An 18,356-nucleotide genomic window follows, 5' to 3' on the forward strand; every position below is an offset into this window, starting at 1 on the left:
TAAACTTATCCCAAGCAGCATTTGGAAGTTCAGTTAAATAATTGAGAATTCCATAAATATTGTTTGAAACATTTATCTTGGAAAAAGGCGATTTCATCTTCATGGCTGAAATATTTGGTCATTTGGGTATTAACGGTCCTTAAAATGTCTTTAATTCTTTCTCTGGCAATAGATAAAATGCCTTGAAGTAGCAATTCTTCTAATTTAGAAATTCAGCAAAACAAAATTGGAACTTTGGTGTTGTATCAATGGCAACAGTAACAGTAAATGGACATCCCTTTGACTCACTGTTGTAGGAGAAAAGTCATGAAAGCCAATGCAGTGTTTGAGTTCTCCAAGAAGCTGTGTAATGCTACTGTGTTTTGACTGTTTTATCTTACTCAGGTGACTAGAATGATTCATCTATTGTCAGATGTCTGAAGTAACATTTGAAAAGCTATTGCATATGTCTCACAATTAATTTTACTCTGTAACAGTTTTAATCTTTCATTTGCCAAATAGAAAATGGATCTTGACACTGGAGAGACTACCTTAAACATTAGGAACATTATCTTAATTTGTGATGTCTCAGGTCAGCTAGTAATGACAACTGTAATTATTCTCCTATGGCTGAACAGGAGCCAAGGAATTTTTTGTGGTTTAATTTTGTATTCCACCACTACTTCACCAACATTCTCCCCACCCTCCCACAGTAAAGCCCAGTTTTTGCTTGGCACAAGATCGGATGATATGTTTTGTGTGAAATATGTCACGCTTGTAATTGTTCCATCACTGAATTTTATTTTCTGCCTTTTGCTTTTGTAAGTCAGCTTCAGGGTCCTTTTTTCCTTATGCTTCCATTGCACTCTGGTTTCTACGAAACATTCTTAGATATGCAGATCATGGTTTTACTTTGTGAGAGTGTGTTCCACATGGTGCCATCTGCTGTCTTCTTTCTGGGCTACCTTCAAGAAGAGAAAGCCACAGAACAGCGCATTTGTGGAGAGAGAGTTGAGAGGTCTGGTGGGGATTGAAGCATGAAAAGTCCTGCAACAGACCAGTTTAATTCAAGTTTGGAGAGCAAGGAGAGAGAAGATTTAGGATTATGTGACCTAAGAACTGTCCCTTGAGAACTTAGACTGAGTCCTTCCCAACAACTCTCACCCCTGCAGTACACAACTTTTCAATCCCACCTGAATTGAAACTGAACCTCTTGCTTTAGTATCCTCCTTTCCCCGTTTTCATGGGCAACCAGACATTCATTTTATGTCACACGGGAGAAAGCAAGGGAAAGATGTACTTCGATTTGGTGAAATGGCTTTAGAAATGAAACTTGTCCTTTTACTGTTCTAAGAGGTAGCTACCAAACTGTATATACCAGTGTAGCCAACTGAGGTGGTTTGCTTTTGAAAGGGCATGTCCCTGGACATAGGATAGAGGAGGCCATGGTGGGTGTAGTCTGTGAATATTTCTGTAAAAACATTTGTGACAACTTCAAAGCATATGTGTGTAATAACAAGCCTAGCTCATCAATAACACTGTTCCCCCGCCTTCATGTTTTAAGGTCATTCCTAAGCATTAATTGGATTTTACTAAAATGAGAGAGTAGCATGGTGAAATAGCTCAATATCTATGGTACAGTAAGACTGAGCAATACTAGAAATTCTATCACATATTGAGAAAATAAACATGTAACTTCAATTTCACATTGTACATGGCAGGAATTTAATATTAATTATAAATACTGTCTTAAATGCTAGCACTGCTGTCATCAGAGTACACTTAATATTTAGCATTTCTGTGTAAATACCTAAAAAGCAAGTAATAGTTTGTTATTACACTTGTGTTTCTTGTGCGTAGTCTTTAAAGGAACACTGGTAACCATTAAGTACAATTCTTAACAGGTTAAATTAATTTCAGTGAAAATTTAGGGTTTCTTCTTAATTTAAACTTAGTTAAAACAGTATGAAAGATATAAAAGTAGTTGATAACTGATTTTAAATTCTGCTTGCCATACATATTTGAGACTAAATCAGACACTCAAAGTGTCTGAATGCAAAATATGGTTAGAAAGATAAAGTCCACTGTATTGTGAGGAAGGATGAAGGCCACTTTCTGCTTTCAGATTCTTTGTTTATTTTATTGGTGACGTTCTACTCCCTAATTTGCTCCAGTGTGAGGATACACAGTCACTTTGCAAACAGCTGGAACTCTTTTTGCCCTTAGCTAGGGGCCATCATCCCTTCTGTTGGACTGTATTAATAGATCATGCGGACACTTTTAATCTGCTTCAGAATAAAATCAGTTAAAGTAGTTGAGGTCATAGAATAATTTGGGTTGAAAAAGACCTCTTAGATCATTGAGTCCAACCGTTAACCCAGCACTAGCATGTCCCACCTCTTTTAAACACTTCAAGGGTTGGTGAGTCAACCACTTCCTGGGCAGCCTGTTCCAATGCTTAACAACTCTTAGTGAAGAAATTTTTCCAAATACGTAATCTAAATCTCCTCTGGCACAACTTGACATTTCCTCTTGTTCTATTACTTGTAACCTGGGAAAAGAGGCTGAACCCTGACTACCCTAGCCCTAGAGGGCTACAACCTCTTTTCAGGTGATTGCAGAGAGTGATAAGGTTCCCCATAGGCCTCTTTTTCTCCAGGCTGAACAACCCCAGCTCTTTCAGCTCCTCCTCATAGGATTTGTGCTCCAGGCTCTTCACCAGCTTTACTGTCCTTCTCTGGACTCACTCCAGCACCTCAGTGTTCTTTTTGCCCCAAAACTGAACACAGGATTTGAGGTGTGCCCTCACCAGTGGTGAGCACGGGGGGACAATCACTGCCCTGGTCCTGCTGGCCACACCATTGCTGTTACAGGCCAGGATGCCATTGGCCTTCTTGGCCACACACTGGCTCATGTTCAGCTGGCTGCCAGCCGACACCCCCAGGTCCTTTTCCACATTTAGCTTTCCAGCCACTCTTCTCCAAGCCCGCAGTGTTTAGGGGGGTCATTGTTACCCGAGTCCAGGATCCAGCCCTTCACCTTGTTGAACTTCATATAATTGGCCTTGGCCTATCATTCCTGTTTGTTCAGATCCCTCTGCAGAGCCTTCCTGCTATCCAGCAGATCAACACTCCTGCCCGACATGTGCAGACTGTCTGAGGGTGCACTCAATCCCCTCATCCGGATAATTGATAAAGGTATTAAACTGGCTTGGCCCCAGCACCAATCCCTGAGGAACGCCACTTGTGACCAGTGGCCAACTGGATGCAGCTCTATTCACCACCACTCTTCGGGCTTGGCCATCCAGACAGGATGTGCACCTGTCCAAGCCATGAGCAGCCAATTTCTCCAGAATGCTGTGGGAAATGGTGTCAAAGGCTGCAGTAAAGTCAACATAAACAATATCCACAGTCTTTCGCTTATCCACTAAGTGTATCACCTTGTCGAAGGAGGAGATCAGGTTGGTCAAGAGGTACCTGCCTTTCATAAACCCATCCTGACAGGGCCTGCTGCCCTGGTTGTCTTGTATGTGCTGCATGATTGTGCTCAAGATGATCTGCTCCGTAACCTTCCCTGGCACCAAGGTGAGTTTTACAGGCCCGGAGCTTCCTGGATCCTCCTTCACACCCATGTTGTAGGTGGGCATCACATTTGCTCGCTTCAGTCTACCGGGATTTCTCTGGTTAGTCAGGACTGCTGGGAAATGATTGAAAATGCTTGGTGAACACTTCTGCCAGCTCCCTCCAGTACCTTTGGGTGGAGCGCACAGAGCTTCGCATGTGTTTGAGTGGTGTTATAGGTTGCTTACCATTTCCCCCTTGATTATGGGGGCTTTGTTCTGCTCCTGATACTAGTCTTCCAGCTCAGGCAGCTGGATACCCAAACAACAGCTGGTCTTAACTGTAAAAGACAGGCAAAGAAGCATTAGGCACCTCATCCTTTGTCACTGCTTCCTTCCACATCCAACAAAGGATGGAGGTTCTCCTTAGCCCTTCCTTTGTTGCTGATGTATTTATAAGAAGCATTTTTTGTTGTCTTTTATGGCGTCTTTAGAGTGGTTTGCTTTTTAGCTGTGATTCAAGCTCATTTGTCCGATTTGCAGACAGCAGCGGATTAGAAGCGCTTCTGCATTCCTTTTAGCTAGCAAAGGTTAGTTGAAGGATAACTGCCACAGTTAAATTTGCATGTGTAATTCAGTACAAGGCATCCTAGAGTTGGGAATATTTTTTTTTTTCTCTTACCCTTTTGCACTTTGGGCTTTATTCATGCATTTTTCTTCTCAGCTTTATTTGTTTAGGGCATAATTAGATCTGTCTCTAGGTTCCTGTAAACCCTGTGTATATTGTTTGGTTTGTTCTGCAGGTAGTTCTGTCTATATACATACATACCCACAGGTAAAAATTGATCGCTTCTGCAGTCCTTGTGACTGCAATGTTTGTGTCTATTTATGCCAGCTTACTGAAGGGTTAAGCAGAATTTGAGCAGACATATTTAAGTTAGATAAAATTAGGTTTTTAACCTGGTGTTAATTACGGGACAGAAATTTTTCAAGTTAGACTGTGTCTGTTCTGCTCTGATGGTGCTTTGTATTATCCACTCTGAAACAATTTTTTTTTTTCTCAGCAGTCATTGTATTAAAAAGTCAGTAAGTCGATATTGCAACAGATGGAGTTCAACAGGTGCACTGTGAGAGATCCAGATTCTTGTACTAAATATGATCTACCTACAGAGAGACCAGTGGAAAGAAAGTATAGTCAAAGAATTCAGGTGGGGAGACCGACCTAAATGCAGGAGGAAGAATAGCAGGTGCATTAAGAAATGTACTAAACAGCAAATATATAAGGATTTTTGGATGAAAAGCTACCGTATTTTAACTTGCTAAACTGACTTAGACATGCAACCACAACACTGTAGATACTTTTAATTCCTATGTGCTGAAGAACCTTATGTTGCCATAATTTGTACAGAGTGGTTCAATATCTAATATCTGATTCTGGCTTGATTTACCCTTTGTCATGTTACACAGAAGTTCAAGCAACAGACTCTTGACTGTTGAGGGTTGTACAAAATAAAAGCTCTTCTATGGTGCTGTAACGGTTTAAATGTTCTGCCAGAAATAAGATTGTCACTGCTTAAATATCATCTGTAACGTGGGGGATCTGAAGCCTTTCTAAGGGTCCTGTTTACTTTTTACTGTGTCTTGTATTTTACAGCGTAGAAGCAGTCTGCCAGGCCATCTTGCATCCACACTGATTTCTTAAATTTCACTTAATGGGAAGTGAAGTTGGTTCAGCTACATTTTGGTGTAGCTGGTACTTTCTCAATTGCCACTGCGTTGTAGCATGTAGGTGACTTTATTATGTAATAGACATGAAGGCTGTGCCACATACTCCCAAGTAGTTAAAATACAATTAAAGTACTTGCAATAAATAATAAATTTCCTTTGTTGTACTCTGTATTTCAGGCTATTACAAAAGTTAGTATTCTCTTCTGGGCACATATTAGATCTTGCTACAAGATAGCAGGTATTTTCGGGATCAGTTTAATAGGAGTCTGCTATAGTTGTTTAGATGTTACAGGTTGCTATTCTGTACTAGTAGACTGAAAAAAGTGGCTTGGGAGCTAGTTGTCCTCTGTTCCCTCTGTTACTTCTTGTGAAGCAGTCATGTTCACCTCACTGATTTTTAATATTAGATTTTTCACAGAAAGGATATTTTGCTCTTAAAATACATTGTTCAGCTAATGGCCTTTCAACTCCTTCCTGCCAAGCCGATCCTCGTTCCTTTTACTTAGAAGACCTTGGAGTTAAAGTGCCTCCATCGTGTTAAGAACAAGTACAGCACAAATCTGATCTGTAAGAAACACCCTCTTGAACATATTCTTGAATTCGGTGCAAAACCTTCAGAGTTGCAGCATACAAGGTTTATTGTGCCACAGAGTAGTCCAAGAGCACTCAGAAAGAGGCAAGCATAGCACTACAGGGGTTTTTGAGTTTGTGGTAGTTAATACTGTATTGAGCAGAGAATTGATGCCTCTCAAGAAGCCGATGCTGTCAAAAGATAGAGAACCTATACTGTCATCAATTTGGATGCCAGTTGTAGCGTAGTATCTGGGGTAAAGTGTATGTCCATAAAAAAGAAAACAAGCATTCAGTTTTTGCCTGTAAAAATTTTCAAATGATTCTTTTTCCATCTTATCTTTGAAACCTCTTGGGAATTTTAACTATCCCAACAGAAATGTCATCATCACTTTCTTCTTAGGTCTAAAATGTTACATGTTACGAATGGCAGAATTCACTGGCAAAGTATGCCTTTTAATATGGATAAAACCAATGCTTTTCATAATAATTTGCCTTGAGATATGGAGTAGTTCAAAAGCAAGACAGAGAAAAAGTAATGAAAAAGCCTAATAGACATCAGGGGAAGTGTCTGAAGTTGTAGGCAGATATACACCCACTACAGTGGTGATAGGAAGCATATAGTGGTTTCAGATGGTGGTATATTGTGTGAAAAATACAAATTGTGATTATGGAGTGCTCTCAAAAGCTCCGTTTTTTAGCAAAAATAGTGGAGGTGCCCTGGGTTCTCTGAAGAAGATGAGTGACTGTATGCTCCTTGTGGAATTTTATGTCATTGAGCTACTGGCAGCATGCAGTTCCCGATTTTAGCACTTGCAAAGCGTAACATCTTATTGCAGGCAGGGAAAATACCATGCCAAGTAGTGGCAGTAGGAATGCTGTAATCCTTCTTAAATACACTGGGGATATTCTGATATTCTTAATGGATATTCTGTAAACATTCTGGTATTCTTCAGGATTTCCATTGAGCTTAGTTGAATGTTGGCCCTGAAAAAATGGATGCCCTGCTGATTGTGTCACCCACCTTTTTTTCTTCCTTGGCTTTCTACTGGTTTACACTTAGGGATTATTCTAAAGATATTACAAAAAGGAGGAGTTTTGTTTCTCAGCTGGATTCCAGGAACAGAAATTTCTTCCTCCTTTGACTCAAAATTTCCATCATTTTTGAAGTTGAGTGGCCACATCACTGCAAAACTTTCTGCCATTTTGTTACATTATCATTCTTACTAATCTTAGTATAACAAGGGAGTCTTTGCCACATTTTTCTGAGTGGGTGGGTTTGTTCAGAGTTGCAAAATCTGAAATCAAAACCAGGTCCATGACCAATTTTGAACCTGAGGAAGCTCAGAATGACAGTACTGCTGCCAATTCTTTTATCAAACATTAGGCTTGTGATTGACAGTCAACTTGCAGGATGTGTATTTCTCTTTTCAAATGGCCCTACTTGCACCAAAACCCCTGCAGATCATTTGAGCTTCTCTAAATACAGGGCAGTCTCGGGAGCCATCACAAATACTTGATACTATCTCAGAATGCTACAAGTAATTACATATCCGGATATTTTGATATAAAAACGTAAAGACTAAACAATCAAAAATCACATATTTAACTCTCTAAAACCATCAGAATTAGGATGATATTAAACTCCATATCAGTCAAAGCTTTTCTTTTTTCTTTCTGGTGGACTTGTCTTAATTAATTATCTTTCAATCAAGTTTAGCAAGAACTGTGCAAGCCTGTTCTGTGTCTCTTGTGAAAAATGAGGTAGAGTTAATGTGCTCATGACTCCTTACATGTTTGTTGTCCAGTGAGGTGCAGAAGCTTGAGTGTTCAAGGTGATAGCAGCTTCCACATAAAACCATGGTAGGTGCATATCCAGAGGAATTCCAGAGTAAAAGATTTGTGGCCGTGTAAGGATTTAAAATACATAAGAATGTGCTAATTAGGGACAATTCATGTAGTGTATGTTTGTATTAGAATTAATAATAAAACCATTCCACTGACATGAATGTAAGTTTAAAAGAAAGGAGTGTGAGATTTTTCTGAAATAAAATTGCCTGGTTGTTCTTCCATTTTGCAGAGTTATGTCAGTTCTGGCTCAGGTAAACACAGGACCACCCTCTATCTTATGGGCTCTTACACAGGTAGAGCATTCTTACCGTGAGGTCTAACACCATAGGTTTGGGTTGTGGGCACTAGGAAAGACTCTTTACCTGTCATAAGTGCTTTTGCCTGTAGGTATTCCTGCTCCAAATTCTGATGTTGATTATTTGAAAATGGCTTAAATGTCCATACATACTTACCAAGGTTATAAATGCAACACAAGTAAAGATTTTCCTGGTGAGGAGGACTTCCATAGTGCCTTGAATTAATTAGGTGATTGATGAGTGCTACACTTCCATTTTAAAAACCTTATGCAGAGCTCATTGTGTTAATTTCTTATTTGCAGATACAGAGCTCTGAATGAGACTTGCAGGATGTTGCGCTTGTAGTGTAGTATGTGGGCAAGCAGGTGTTTTAAAATTTAATATGGATTACTGCATAGATGTTTCTTTGTTTCAATGGAAGTTACTTAAGTTTCTCATTAGATTTTCCATAGTGTTGCTGAATATATTCTTCCTTTGGATGCAAAGAATGTGTCGGATATGGAGTCAATCTTCAACTATCTTTCTCAAGAATCTAGACTTGCCATCACTAATTAGATGCTGTATGGCCGAATTGATTCTGTAATCTACATTTGCATTAAAAACTGACTCCTAGAATTACTCAGATAGCTAGTAATGTTCACAGTTTGTATCTTGTCATTTTTCTGAGTGTGCAGATGTGAAAATTTTGTGCATCTGCAGCTGAAGACTTTTAGAGCACAGAAGTCTTTATAATTGAAGGCTTAGAAAATTTTCAACAGATTCTGTTTGTAAGGAGATTACATATTCTCAGATGGCTGTAAAGTGCTGGATAAAAAGTCTAGATGATGGGGCAATAATAGCATGAAATTGATTGGGGTTTAGACGGTCACCATTCCCACAAGAAGCAACACACTGATCTTGCACTCTGTTGGAATGGAGGGGTCAAATGAATTCCATCGCTGTCAGTGTAATTTGCTTTAAGTGTTGTTTAGATCTGGATGAAGTAACTGCGTTGCCGTACATGTGCTCTCCTTTTCTATATGTTCTTATTTTCTCAGTAGGCTGCATTTTATTTTAATACTCACCTTAAATAGTACTTTGTCAAGGAAATACTAAACCTAGGAATGTCAAAGACGTCTCTTTATAAATATAGCAGTAATTGTTGCTGTGAAGTGCTGGAGAATTCTGTAGCTCCTGGATAGAGAATGATTGCTGTGACTAGCATTAAGTAATCATCGTACAGTATTGCCTTGTGTCATCAAAAAGGCAGTTCATAGCAAGGAATAAAAATCAAACCTAAGCAGGAACAGATAGTTAAGATCGTGTATTAACAGTGCATAATATGTAAGTGAAAACTTTACAGGCTTTGCTTTGCAAGTTGCCTAGTTAAGCTTTCTAAATTAATGTTGCTACTAAAAAAAAATATGCCTCTGTTTCAGTTATTCTGCTGTTGCTGCTTATACTCTGTTCTATGTTAAAATACGCTTTAAAAATGAGAACCATATCTTTATTAACTTATTGCCAGTTGTCTACTGAACCCAGCTGTAATGTAGGTATCTCCAGCAGTGCCACAAAATTAATGATACCATACACAGAGCATTTAGGTGATCATTAGAGCATCCCCCCAAAGGTTCAAACTACAATACCAGCCTAGTTTCGTGGTTGGGACTCTGAAACATACAAAGACTTAGGATTGTTTATTCCTTTAAAGCTTAACTTGGAGGATGAGACCGTTCAAACTACAGACCTGACAGAAAGAGGCAAGGAGAACAGCAGAGCATCACTTTTCCGCCTAGAATGTCAACTAAAATAAGAAGTCAACGTTTCCTGGTGTCAGGCCCTTAGCTGAATATTAGCAAGTGTGTATCTTCTTCACAGCATGGACTGAGAACTTGAATATTTGTCTCAGTCGTTCTAGCTAAGTAATTAACATGTACTTCACATAATTTTATTCTTTATTCTTCTCACGTCTGTTTCAAATCGACTTGCCTCAAGGGGCTGAAGGAGGATGAGAGGGAATCTTGGGAAGTGGGTAATCTGTTCTCATACCTCAAGATCAGATGGGTGTGAGGGTTGAGGGTGGCAGAAAAGGGGTCCTTTCCTTCACTCTGGTTCTGTCACCTGGTGCTGCATACTATTCAGTCAGTGCAACCAGCAGTGTACTTCAGTTCCAGTGTTTCCTTGGGTAAGGTGGAGTAGGTCAGAAGGAGGGCTGGATAGAAACCCTAAATATCACCTCTTCTTGCTGCTGCTGCAGGTGGAAGAACTGGGGCAGGCAGTGACCCCCAAACCTGAAATGCAACCCCTACCCAGCACTGGCTGTTCTTGCCTCTGTTATGATTCCTCCCTCAGCTGCAGCCCTTGAATCTCCCAGATGCAGGTGTAGGCAAAGGTCTCAGTTTTTCTAATATTTTCCAGGGCTGTTCTACAGCCCTGTGAAACCTACAGATAGTTGCAGATACTGTGATAGCATTTCAGTAGAAATACAGTACCACTGTGCTGCATTTCAAGCACAGTATGAAAAGTACCAAGATAGTAAGAAGGTATGACTGTGGTTTGTGATGCTCGCTGTTTGTTAGCAGCTCTCTCCGTTCTAGCTAAAAGGGAAACAGTTTCACAAGGTTCAGGCTTATCCCTAGAGGAGAACAGTGCTATGAAGGGCTAAGTGGTATCAGAGCATAATACTGGCATCATCATATGATTGCCAGACTCTACTTCTGTCTGGTGCACTGCCCATTGCTGCTGGTTTGTCCATGCCTGAAGCCGGCTCTGATATGCAACATCACAGCAACCTTTTCCTGATGTGTGCATATGTTTATGTTAATGTTGTAACTTATTTTTGTTGGCAGGTTACCTAGTGGGATAGTGGACATTTTCTTTTTTTAAGTCGCAGCAAGGTGCTGAATTAAGCTTCTAAATTTGTTTGTTTGTTTCTTAGTTTTTGTATCTAGAAGGTTGTTTCTTGTTCTCACAGGTCTTCTCACAGTGAAAAATCAATGTACCTATAGTAGTGCCAGTAATTTCTGCTGTAAAGATATGCACAGCGGTCACTGCATGCTTTCATTTGTGGCAAAAAAATCACTTTTTGAAAGAAGGGTTAATAGATTTGTGTCTGTCTAAGAGTATATTAGGAGGGAAGATTAAATTCTTACCTCTGAAGTGGTAGAAGTAAAATGCTGTTACCTTGCATTTCAATTTTGAGTGGTAATTCATTCTTATTAAAGGCTTAATGGGATGCTGCCAAATCACAAGACAGTTGTTCGCATCCTTCTGAAGTCAGTTACGAAGCTTTGCTGTTTGGAAACATGAGGAGAATGCCAATATGTATTCTTCTTGCCTATTTCATTTGTTAAACTGATCTTTTGATGCTGTAAAAGTAAACATTAGTCATACTTTTGTAGCCTCTGTGAGTTTGAGTCATCATTTAAAAATTCGAAAGTAATCCATGTTAGTAAACATCTTTCTTGTTCCCTTTTTAAAGTTCTAGGATAACAGTGTTGGCAGAGTTTTCAGTGATTTCAGTCCAGTCTGTAGCTGGATGGATTCTGTGTGTCCTGTGCAATATGAAGCTCCTAATTTGTTACATACCATACTGCAGGCACTTGGCACTAAACAAATTAACAACAGACCTTGCTATACTAAGATAAGAGGCTAATTTTACAGGTACAGCATTTCATAAATCACGTTAGAGTTGACAGTTCAGACCTGGAGAATTAATTAATATTTAGAAATCTAGTCAAATGGGAATAGTTGTAGCCTTATTAAAAACCAATGTCACATTGCTGTTTGAATCAAAGATTTCTAGGTCAGAATGACTGATGTTCGTGTGAATTTTCTTACATAAACATGACTAATGACTTTTCAAAGTCCACAGTTTTATCAGTTAATGTATCCTATATAACTGCTTATTTAACAGATGTAAGAGACTGTTCTTGAAAGTACTTCACTCTTTGTTATTTACTTGTTTTTATTATCATTTGACTGATGCTGTGGTAGTTCAGTCATTTGAAACATGCAAATTTGTTGATGGATGAACCTGAATTTCAGGTTTTTTTGTTCTTCCACTGTGTAGATGAAGAAATCTGCTCATGACCTCAGTGCGGCTGTATTTCAGATATTACTTGTACTGATTAAACAGTTAGGAGGTTGATGGGATTTGCAGTCTTAAATGACATTAGCTTTATTCTGTTGAAATGAAATAGTTCAAAGTAAACCTATGATATTTTGGGAATCCTAGAGATGCAAAAGAATTTTATTTAGTTTAAAAATCTTTGTTAGAAGTGATGCGTATTTCTGATACAAGGGGTTATTTCCATAAAGTAGACAAAATGAAAAACACACAAGCTTTTCTAGGCTTGAATTCTAGCAGTGTCCTTGGAAGTCTTTCATGGTGGTTTGCCCATCTAACTTTTTGTCTGTTGTACTCCATTAAGTCACCTGAACCTCTGCTTAGCTAATGAATAAAATCTTTAATACTTCTTTAACTAACGAATTTCACCTGGTTAACTGAATTTCAATTGGAATATGTGTTTAAAGGGTTAGCTTTGTGAATACTGCTTGTTTTAAAAGTTGTGTTCACCCAGGCTTTTCTCTACCTAAACTTTCTCTACAAAGCTTCACATTCTCAGTATTTGTAGCCTTTTTAGTTTGGCCTTTGAATGAATGATCATTAAAGAGTTGCTGTTTTGGGATAACATGCACTGTAGTTCTTCTTGCAGCCTGATACCTAATTTCAAGAATTAATGGACATTTTAATAGTTTAAAAATTTTGTTATCAGAAGTTTGAGATACTTTGTGCCAGGAAGGTGGAAGATGAATGCCTTAATAGCAGTCTGTTGATGTTTTTTAATGGTTTTTAGACAGTGTGGAAGACTGAACTGAAGGTGTGCATGGGAGACCCTTTGTTGTACTAGAAATTCTCTGCAGCAGAGAATGTACAAACTTTGAAGATTAAACTTCATCTACAGAGGTTCTACATTGTGTAGATTCTTACTGATTGAAAGAAGGCTATTAGTTTGATAACGTGAACAAATAGACTGATTCCTGTTGCCTATTATTGCATGAGTCACCCGTCAATTTTACATGAAGTAGGGCAGCAGCAAATGTACCGTGTAGCTGTCCTTGTCTCAGAGTGCGAGTCCTGCATTGACTGGATGTGATAGACTGTATTTGAAAACTAGTAGTTTTAGAAAGTTATTTTTAAAATAGCCAGAGTGTTTAGCAGAGTGAAAGAAAACCTTTTAATGTTCACACACAAAAAAGAACCCACCAAAAACTGTAAACAATCATCTGTGTATATGCACTGGCTGTAGAAGTGAAGAAAACATAGTTGTTAGTAGCTGAGAACTTAGTAATTTACTTTAAAACTCTGCAGATATAGAGAGGACCATTGTACTTACATAGTAAATGAGAGGCTAAAGTTCTTGATTTTTATCTTACCCTTCTGCTGTTTCTTTCTAGGTTTAACTATAGATCAACACATCATCTTGCATCTCATGGGTTTTATGAATTTTTAAATTGGTTTGATGAAAGAGCATGGTATCCACTTGGAAGAATAGTAGGTGGAACTGTAAGTATTGTAATAATAAATTTATTAAAATAAATTTAATCAATTTAGTACATAAAAAATATTTAAAGATTACTTTTCAGGAAGTTTTTTGAACTTTCAGTACAAATTTGACATTGATAAAAGAATCTTAATAAAATACGCTTTCAGTTTTCAAATTGCTGAAGAGGGAATATCGAGATGTTTTTAATTTTTAGCTGCAGAAACTAAGTCAACATGCCTTAGTCTTTATCCAGTAGCATATTGTGACCAAGAAGTACAGAACTTCCTTACATATGAAATTCTAATAGTAACAAATAAGGGTATTATGACTCCTGTAATTCTGGTATACAAAATCAGTAAAGGAAAAACATTTTTTTAAAAAATGAATTTTTTTTCAAAATCGTTACCTAAATCTCTTAAGCTACAAGTTTTAATCCAGTGATGTGTGCTGAGTAGACTTCATGTATGTATGGGAAAAAAGTTAGGACTTTCACTGGGAGAAGACCTTGTGAAATTAGATCAGTGTGGCACCTGTATGAAGCATCAGGACTAGTTAAGATTGGTATCGATGCAAGCTACCAGACAGGAAAGGTGTACAAAACAATGTTATCAAATCAGAATGCAAATATCATTCATTGGAATAGCTTTAGTAACACTAAGTAATGCAGCCATGTGTTTCTTAATGTGTGAAGGCTCATTAAAGCTTTGTAATGATAGTATATAACACTTAAAGGCACTTACATGTTTTTTGTAACAGATAACCATTTTTTTTTAGTATCTTAGGGATGCTGGAGACTTTTTTATGTAACATGTAAGTGCATGTTTTCCATACCTGTCTTATACAAAATAAAACATCTTACGAAAAAGAATTAAAATATATGCAGGGGAACATTCAGTCATCTGTTAATTTAATTTAGTACAATGCCCTTCTTAGTTTTTGAAAGAAACTAAGGCAGGTTGACACTCTGGGTTCCTACAGCAGGTGAAGTACATTTTAATTTTTCTGGTATGTATTGATTTTTCTAATGTTGATAAATGTGGGAGGGTAGAAATCCTATTAAGAATATTCTGAAGTTCTCCAATGTTCTATGATGGGTTCAATAGATTTGTGTAAGTCTGTGCTACCTTTCTGGAGCACATCTTAATTTAATTTTACAGGATTTTATTTTAATCTTCCATATCCAAAGGTGTCTACACGTCTTGCAAATACATAGTATTCAATGGACTGACCATCAGCTTTTCAGCTTAAAAAATTAAATCCTGTTGATGCACATTTTGTTTCCCTGTTGGTACCAAGAAGTGAAAGAATGGCATGGTATATTTTAAAGGAAAATGGCTGGGAGATTTTGGGTTTCTTCTTGAAGTATTAGACTTTTGGGGCTTGTTAAACTCGTAGCTGGCTTGAAATTCTCTTGCAAATTTTAGTTTCTGCTTCCATACCTTAATGACAAATTCTTTTCATTGTATGATAAATGTCAAGCAAGATGGGATATTATCTGTATGCTGCTCTTTCATTTATGAAGTAAATTATATTTTATTGTTAGCATTTGGATAAAATTAAAAGAGCCTGTGGTATTCAGTGGTGCTGTCAAAACATGATTAAAGGAGTACTAAAATAATTCTGTTAACTTATGCTAATACTCACTGCTTATATCAGCTTAAAAAATTATTGTTTCATTGCAAGTTATTTGTAAACAAACCTACCATGATAGTTTTCTGTAATAACCTAGTGTTTTGGTTTGTTTTTTATCTCCATGTAGGTATACCCAGGACTGATGGTGACAGCAGGCCTTATACATTGGATTTTAAATATGCTTAATGTGACAGTCCATATAAGAGATGTATGTGTGTTTCTAGCACCAGTTTTTAGCGGCCTTACAGCTATTTCTACTTTCCTGCTCACCAGAGAACTGTGGAACCAGGGAGCAGGGCTTTTAGCTGCCTGTTTTATTGCCATAGTTCCAGGTTACATATCCCGATCAGTAGCAGGATCGTTTGACAATGAAGGCATAGCTATTTTTGCACTGCAGTTCACATACTATTTATGGGTAAGTAATTGCTGAGTCTTTTGCTTTGGAAAGGTTTTTTGGTTCCTCCTCCAACCAAATGACTGATTTTTCTTAGAATCCATTGAATTCTTATTTTCCTCCCTCTCATCTCTCTTCCCCTTGGCTCTAGATTAGGCAAGTACTGAGAAGTCACATGATCTGAACAACTCCATAATCATGCTCTTTAGTTTGCTGTGTAAAAGCACTGTTCCATTGAAGTGTGTCCTATAGTAGTAATAAAAATGATGATGAGTCTATAAATTTAAAACAAACACAGGGATTGTTTTTCAGTTTTGAGGTATTAGTATTGTGTGCATCAAATTTTAGCCTCCTTACATAGCTGATGAAAAGCAGTAGACTGAAAAAGAAGTGCTTTGAATTGTCTTCTTGAAAAGTTTTTGACTGTATGGAGGATCTGGGCTTTGACTTAAGTACCCAAATTAAATACTCAGAGCTGTCTACAGTCAGATATTAGTGTTACTTGTGTGCTTAAAGAAATAGTCTTATGTCTTTTAATTAGCCTGCTTGCAAAAGCAGCATGTCTGTCACTCCTTAATCTGTGTAGAGTTTCATCTGTCACGTAGTTTTACATGAAGGAGTTTAGGGAAGCTGGAGTTTTTCTGGGCTATTGAACCTACTTTGGAAATAACATAAATAGCATAACTATATTGTTAATTCAGCACAGACACTGTAGGGTACTGTCCCTTGTGTATTCTGGAATGCCTGTACTTTCCATTTAGCGTGGCTCCACATAAGCACATTGTCACTACAGCTTTCTCCATAATTTTGTCCAAGAGTTCTGGTTTTCATAAGCAGATGCATATTCACTAATGTTTTAGCTTTAGAATATTTCCAATTTGGGATATAGTTGATAGGAATATAATGGAAGAGAATTCAATTTTTTCATGACCAAGTGACTGGTGTTACTTAAATGCAGTTTTTTAAAATCTGGTTTTAGAATAGCTGCAGCTGGAAAGGTGTACTGTGTTTGATAACAATGATTGAAACAACCTATGTTGTTACTTCAGAATAACTGAGATATCCTAGCAGTTATCTATTCTCATGGAATTCATGTTTAACTAAACTGCAGAGTGCAATAATGTTTGCATGAACTCTTACGGAATCAAATACATTTTGTAGACAACTTCCTTGCTTTTCTTAATATCTGTTCTTCATTCCTGTTTTTCCTCACCACAGTCACCCCCACCAATTGCAGACAAATTCATATTCCTGGGGCAATTTCTGGATCCTGCTAAACCTTTAGTAGTATCTGGATGCTCTCGTTAACCTTAAGTGAGTTTTTCAGAATTACAGAATAGCTCCTTTGTCTCTAGTTGCAGATGAATTAAGGCATGGATGATCTTCACTTAGCATTGTAAACTGCTCTAATATCTCAGAGAAAGTAGCACAGAGGCATTGCAACTACCTTTCTACAACAGATCATAAGGCAGAGTGTTGGGTTTTATGCTTTTGCTAGAGAAATAGATCTGACTTTTGTGTGTGAAAGAATTACGTTTGTATTATGATTTTATGGACAACAGTTCAGAAACGTAAAATATAACTTGATGCAGGCTAAAGAAGTTCTCTTGACAATTGTTTTGGAATGAAACTTTTGAATATTGTCCAGGATTTGTCATTCTTAATACTCGGTTATTTTTCCAGGTGAAGTCTGTGAAAACTGGGTCAGTCTTTTGGACAATCTGCTGCTGTCTATCCTACTTTTACATGGTAAGGCTTTTATATATATATATATATATATATATAATAGCTGAACTATTTGAGTAGGACTTACATAATCCATATGTTGATGAAGAGAAGAAGGATATTTTAATCTTTGTTGGAGCCATAATATAAAATTACTGCTTCGTATTGTTATTAAAACCTTAAATATATGACTAAACAACATAACATGTAAGTGTCAAGTATTTAAATAAACATGATTAAAACAATTTTTGAAAAAAATTTGAAATATAGTAGCTTTACTTACAAGTTTTTCTCATACTGTGAAGAGGTGCTCTGATTCAGTTGGATTTTTATTTTGGTACAGATAAATTAAGGTATAATTTTGATATTTGTGTCTGTGTGTCATTACTATAATGCAATAATAATCATATTACATTTTTATAACTTTGAAAGCTATTTCTATGGGTATAATTATGCCATAAAGTAAAGCTTACCACCAGAACTGATGAATGATTACAGTGTCATAATAAATGATCATAAATTTTCATTCTTGATCTGTGAAAATGGAGGCTATTGCAGAGATTTTCCTAAGGGCTAACAGAGGGGGAAAACAGCAGTAAAATTGAGGAGATAAAACTAGTAGAAAAATGAAGGGAATTGGTTTTCCCCCTCCTCTGTCTTCTGAAACCTTAGACTTGAAGAATTTTCCTCTTTGAATCAAACATCTTTTTTTTCCCTGGTAAACTTTTTGTGACTGTATGAAAAATAAATTATCCTTAGAATAGCCAGTGGTGAGACAGCCAGGCTAATTGCTTGGTGACAGTTAAGACTGAGGTCTCAAATACTGCTTTTCTACCATCAGGTAACTAGGTTTGCAGGAACAAGGAACTTCTGGATTGGTTTATGTGCCTTAAAGTACAAGGTTAATTCAAAGGTTGTCTGGTTGTTGTCTAATTTTCCTCTAGCTTTAATGTCCGTTTGGTTTCCTGGGAGACTTTTGCAGTTAATACAGGAAATAATAGCCCTTTGGTTGTCACCAAAGAGGCTAGGATAGCTATTTCTTTTTAAGAGTATATTTATTTCATTCCATTTCTCCTCCTTTTGCCACATTGCTA

General features: G+C 37.5%; 1 protein-coding gene across 1 annotated transcript in view; it reads left to right on the forward strand.

The window, feature by feature from the left end:
* The window catches only part of STT3B (STT3 oligosaccharyltransferase complex catalytic subunit B), a 51,268-nt gene that overhangs the window by 9,073 nt on the left and 23,839 nt on the right, over positions 1–18,356 (forward strand). The window contains exons 2-4 of the mRNA XM_082296536.1: positions 13,423–13,531; positions 15,271–15,558; positions 17,221–17,286. Of these exons, the coding sequence (XP_082152662.1) occupies positions 13,423–13,531; positions 15,271–15,558; positions 17,221–17,286 (463 nt within the window). The remainder of the gene's footprint in view (positions 1–13,422; positions 13,532–15,270; positions 15,559–17,220; positions 17,287–18,356) is intronic.

The sequence above is a fragment of the Coloeus monedula genome (assembly GCF_965178545.1).
Source record: "Coloeus monedula genome assembly, chromosome: 1".
Classification (NCBI taxonomy): domain Eukaryota; kingdom Metazoa; phylum Chordata; class Aves; order Passeriformes; family Corvidae; genus Coloeus; species Coloeus monedula.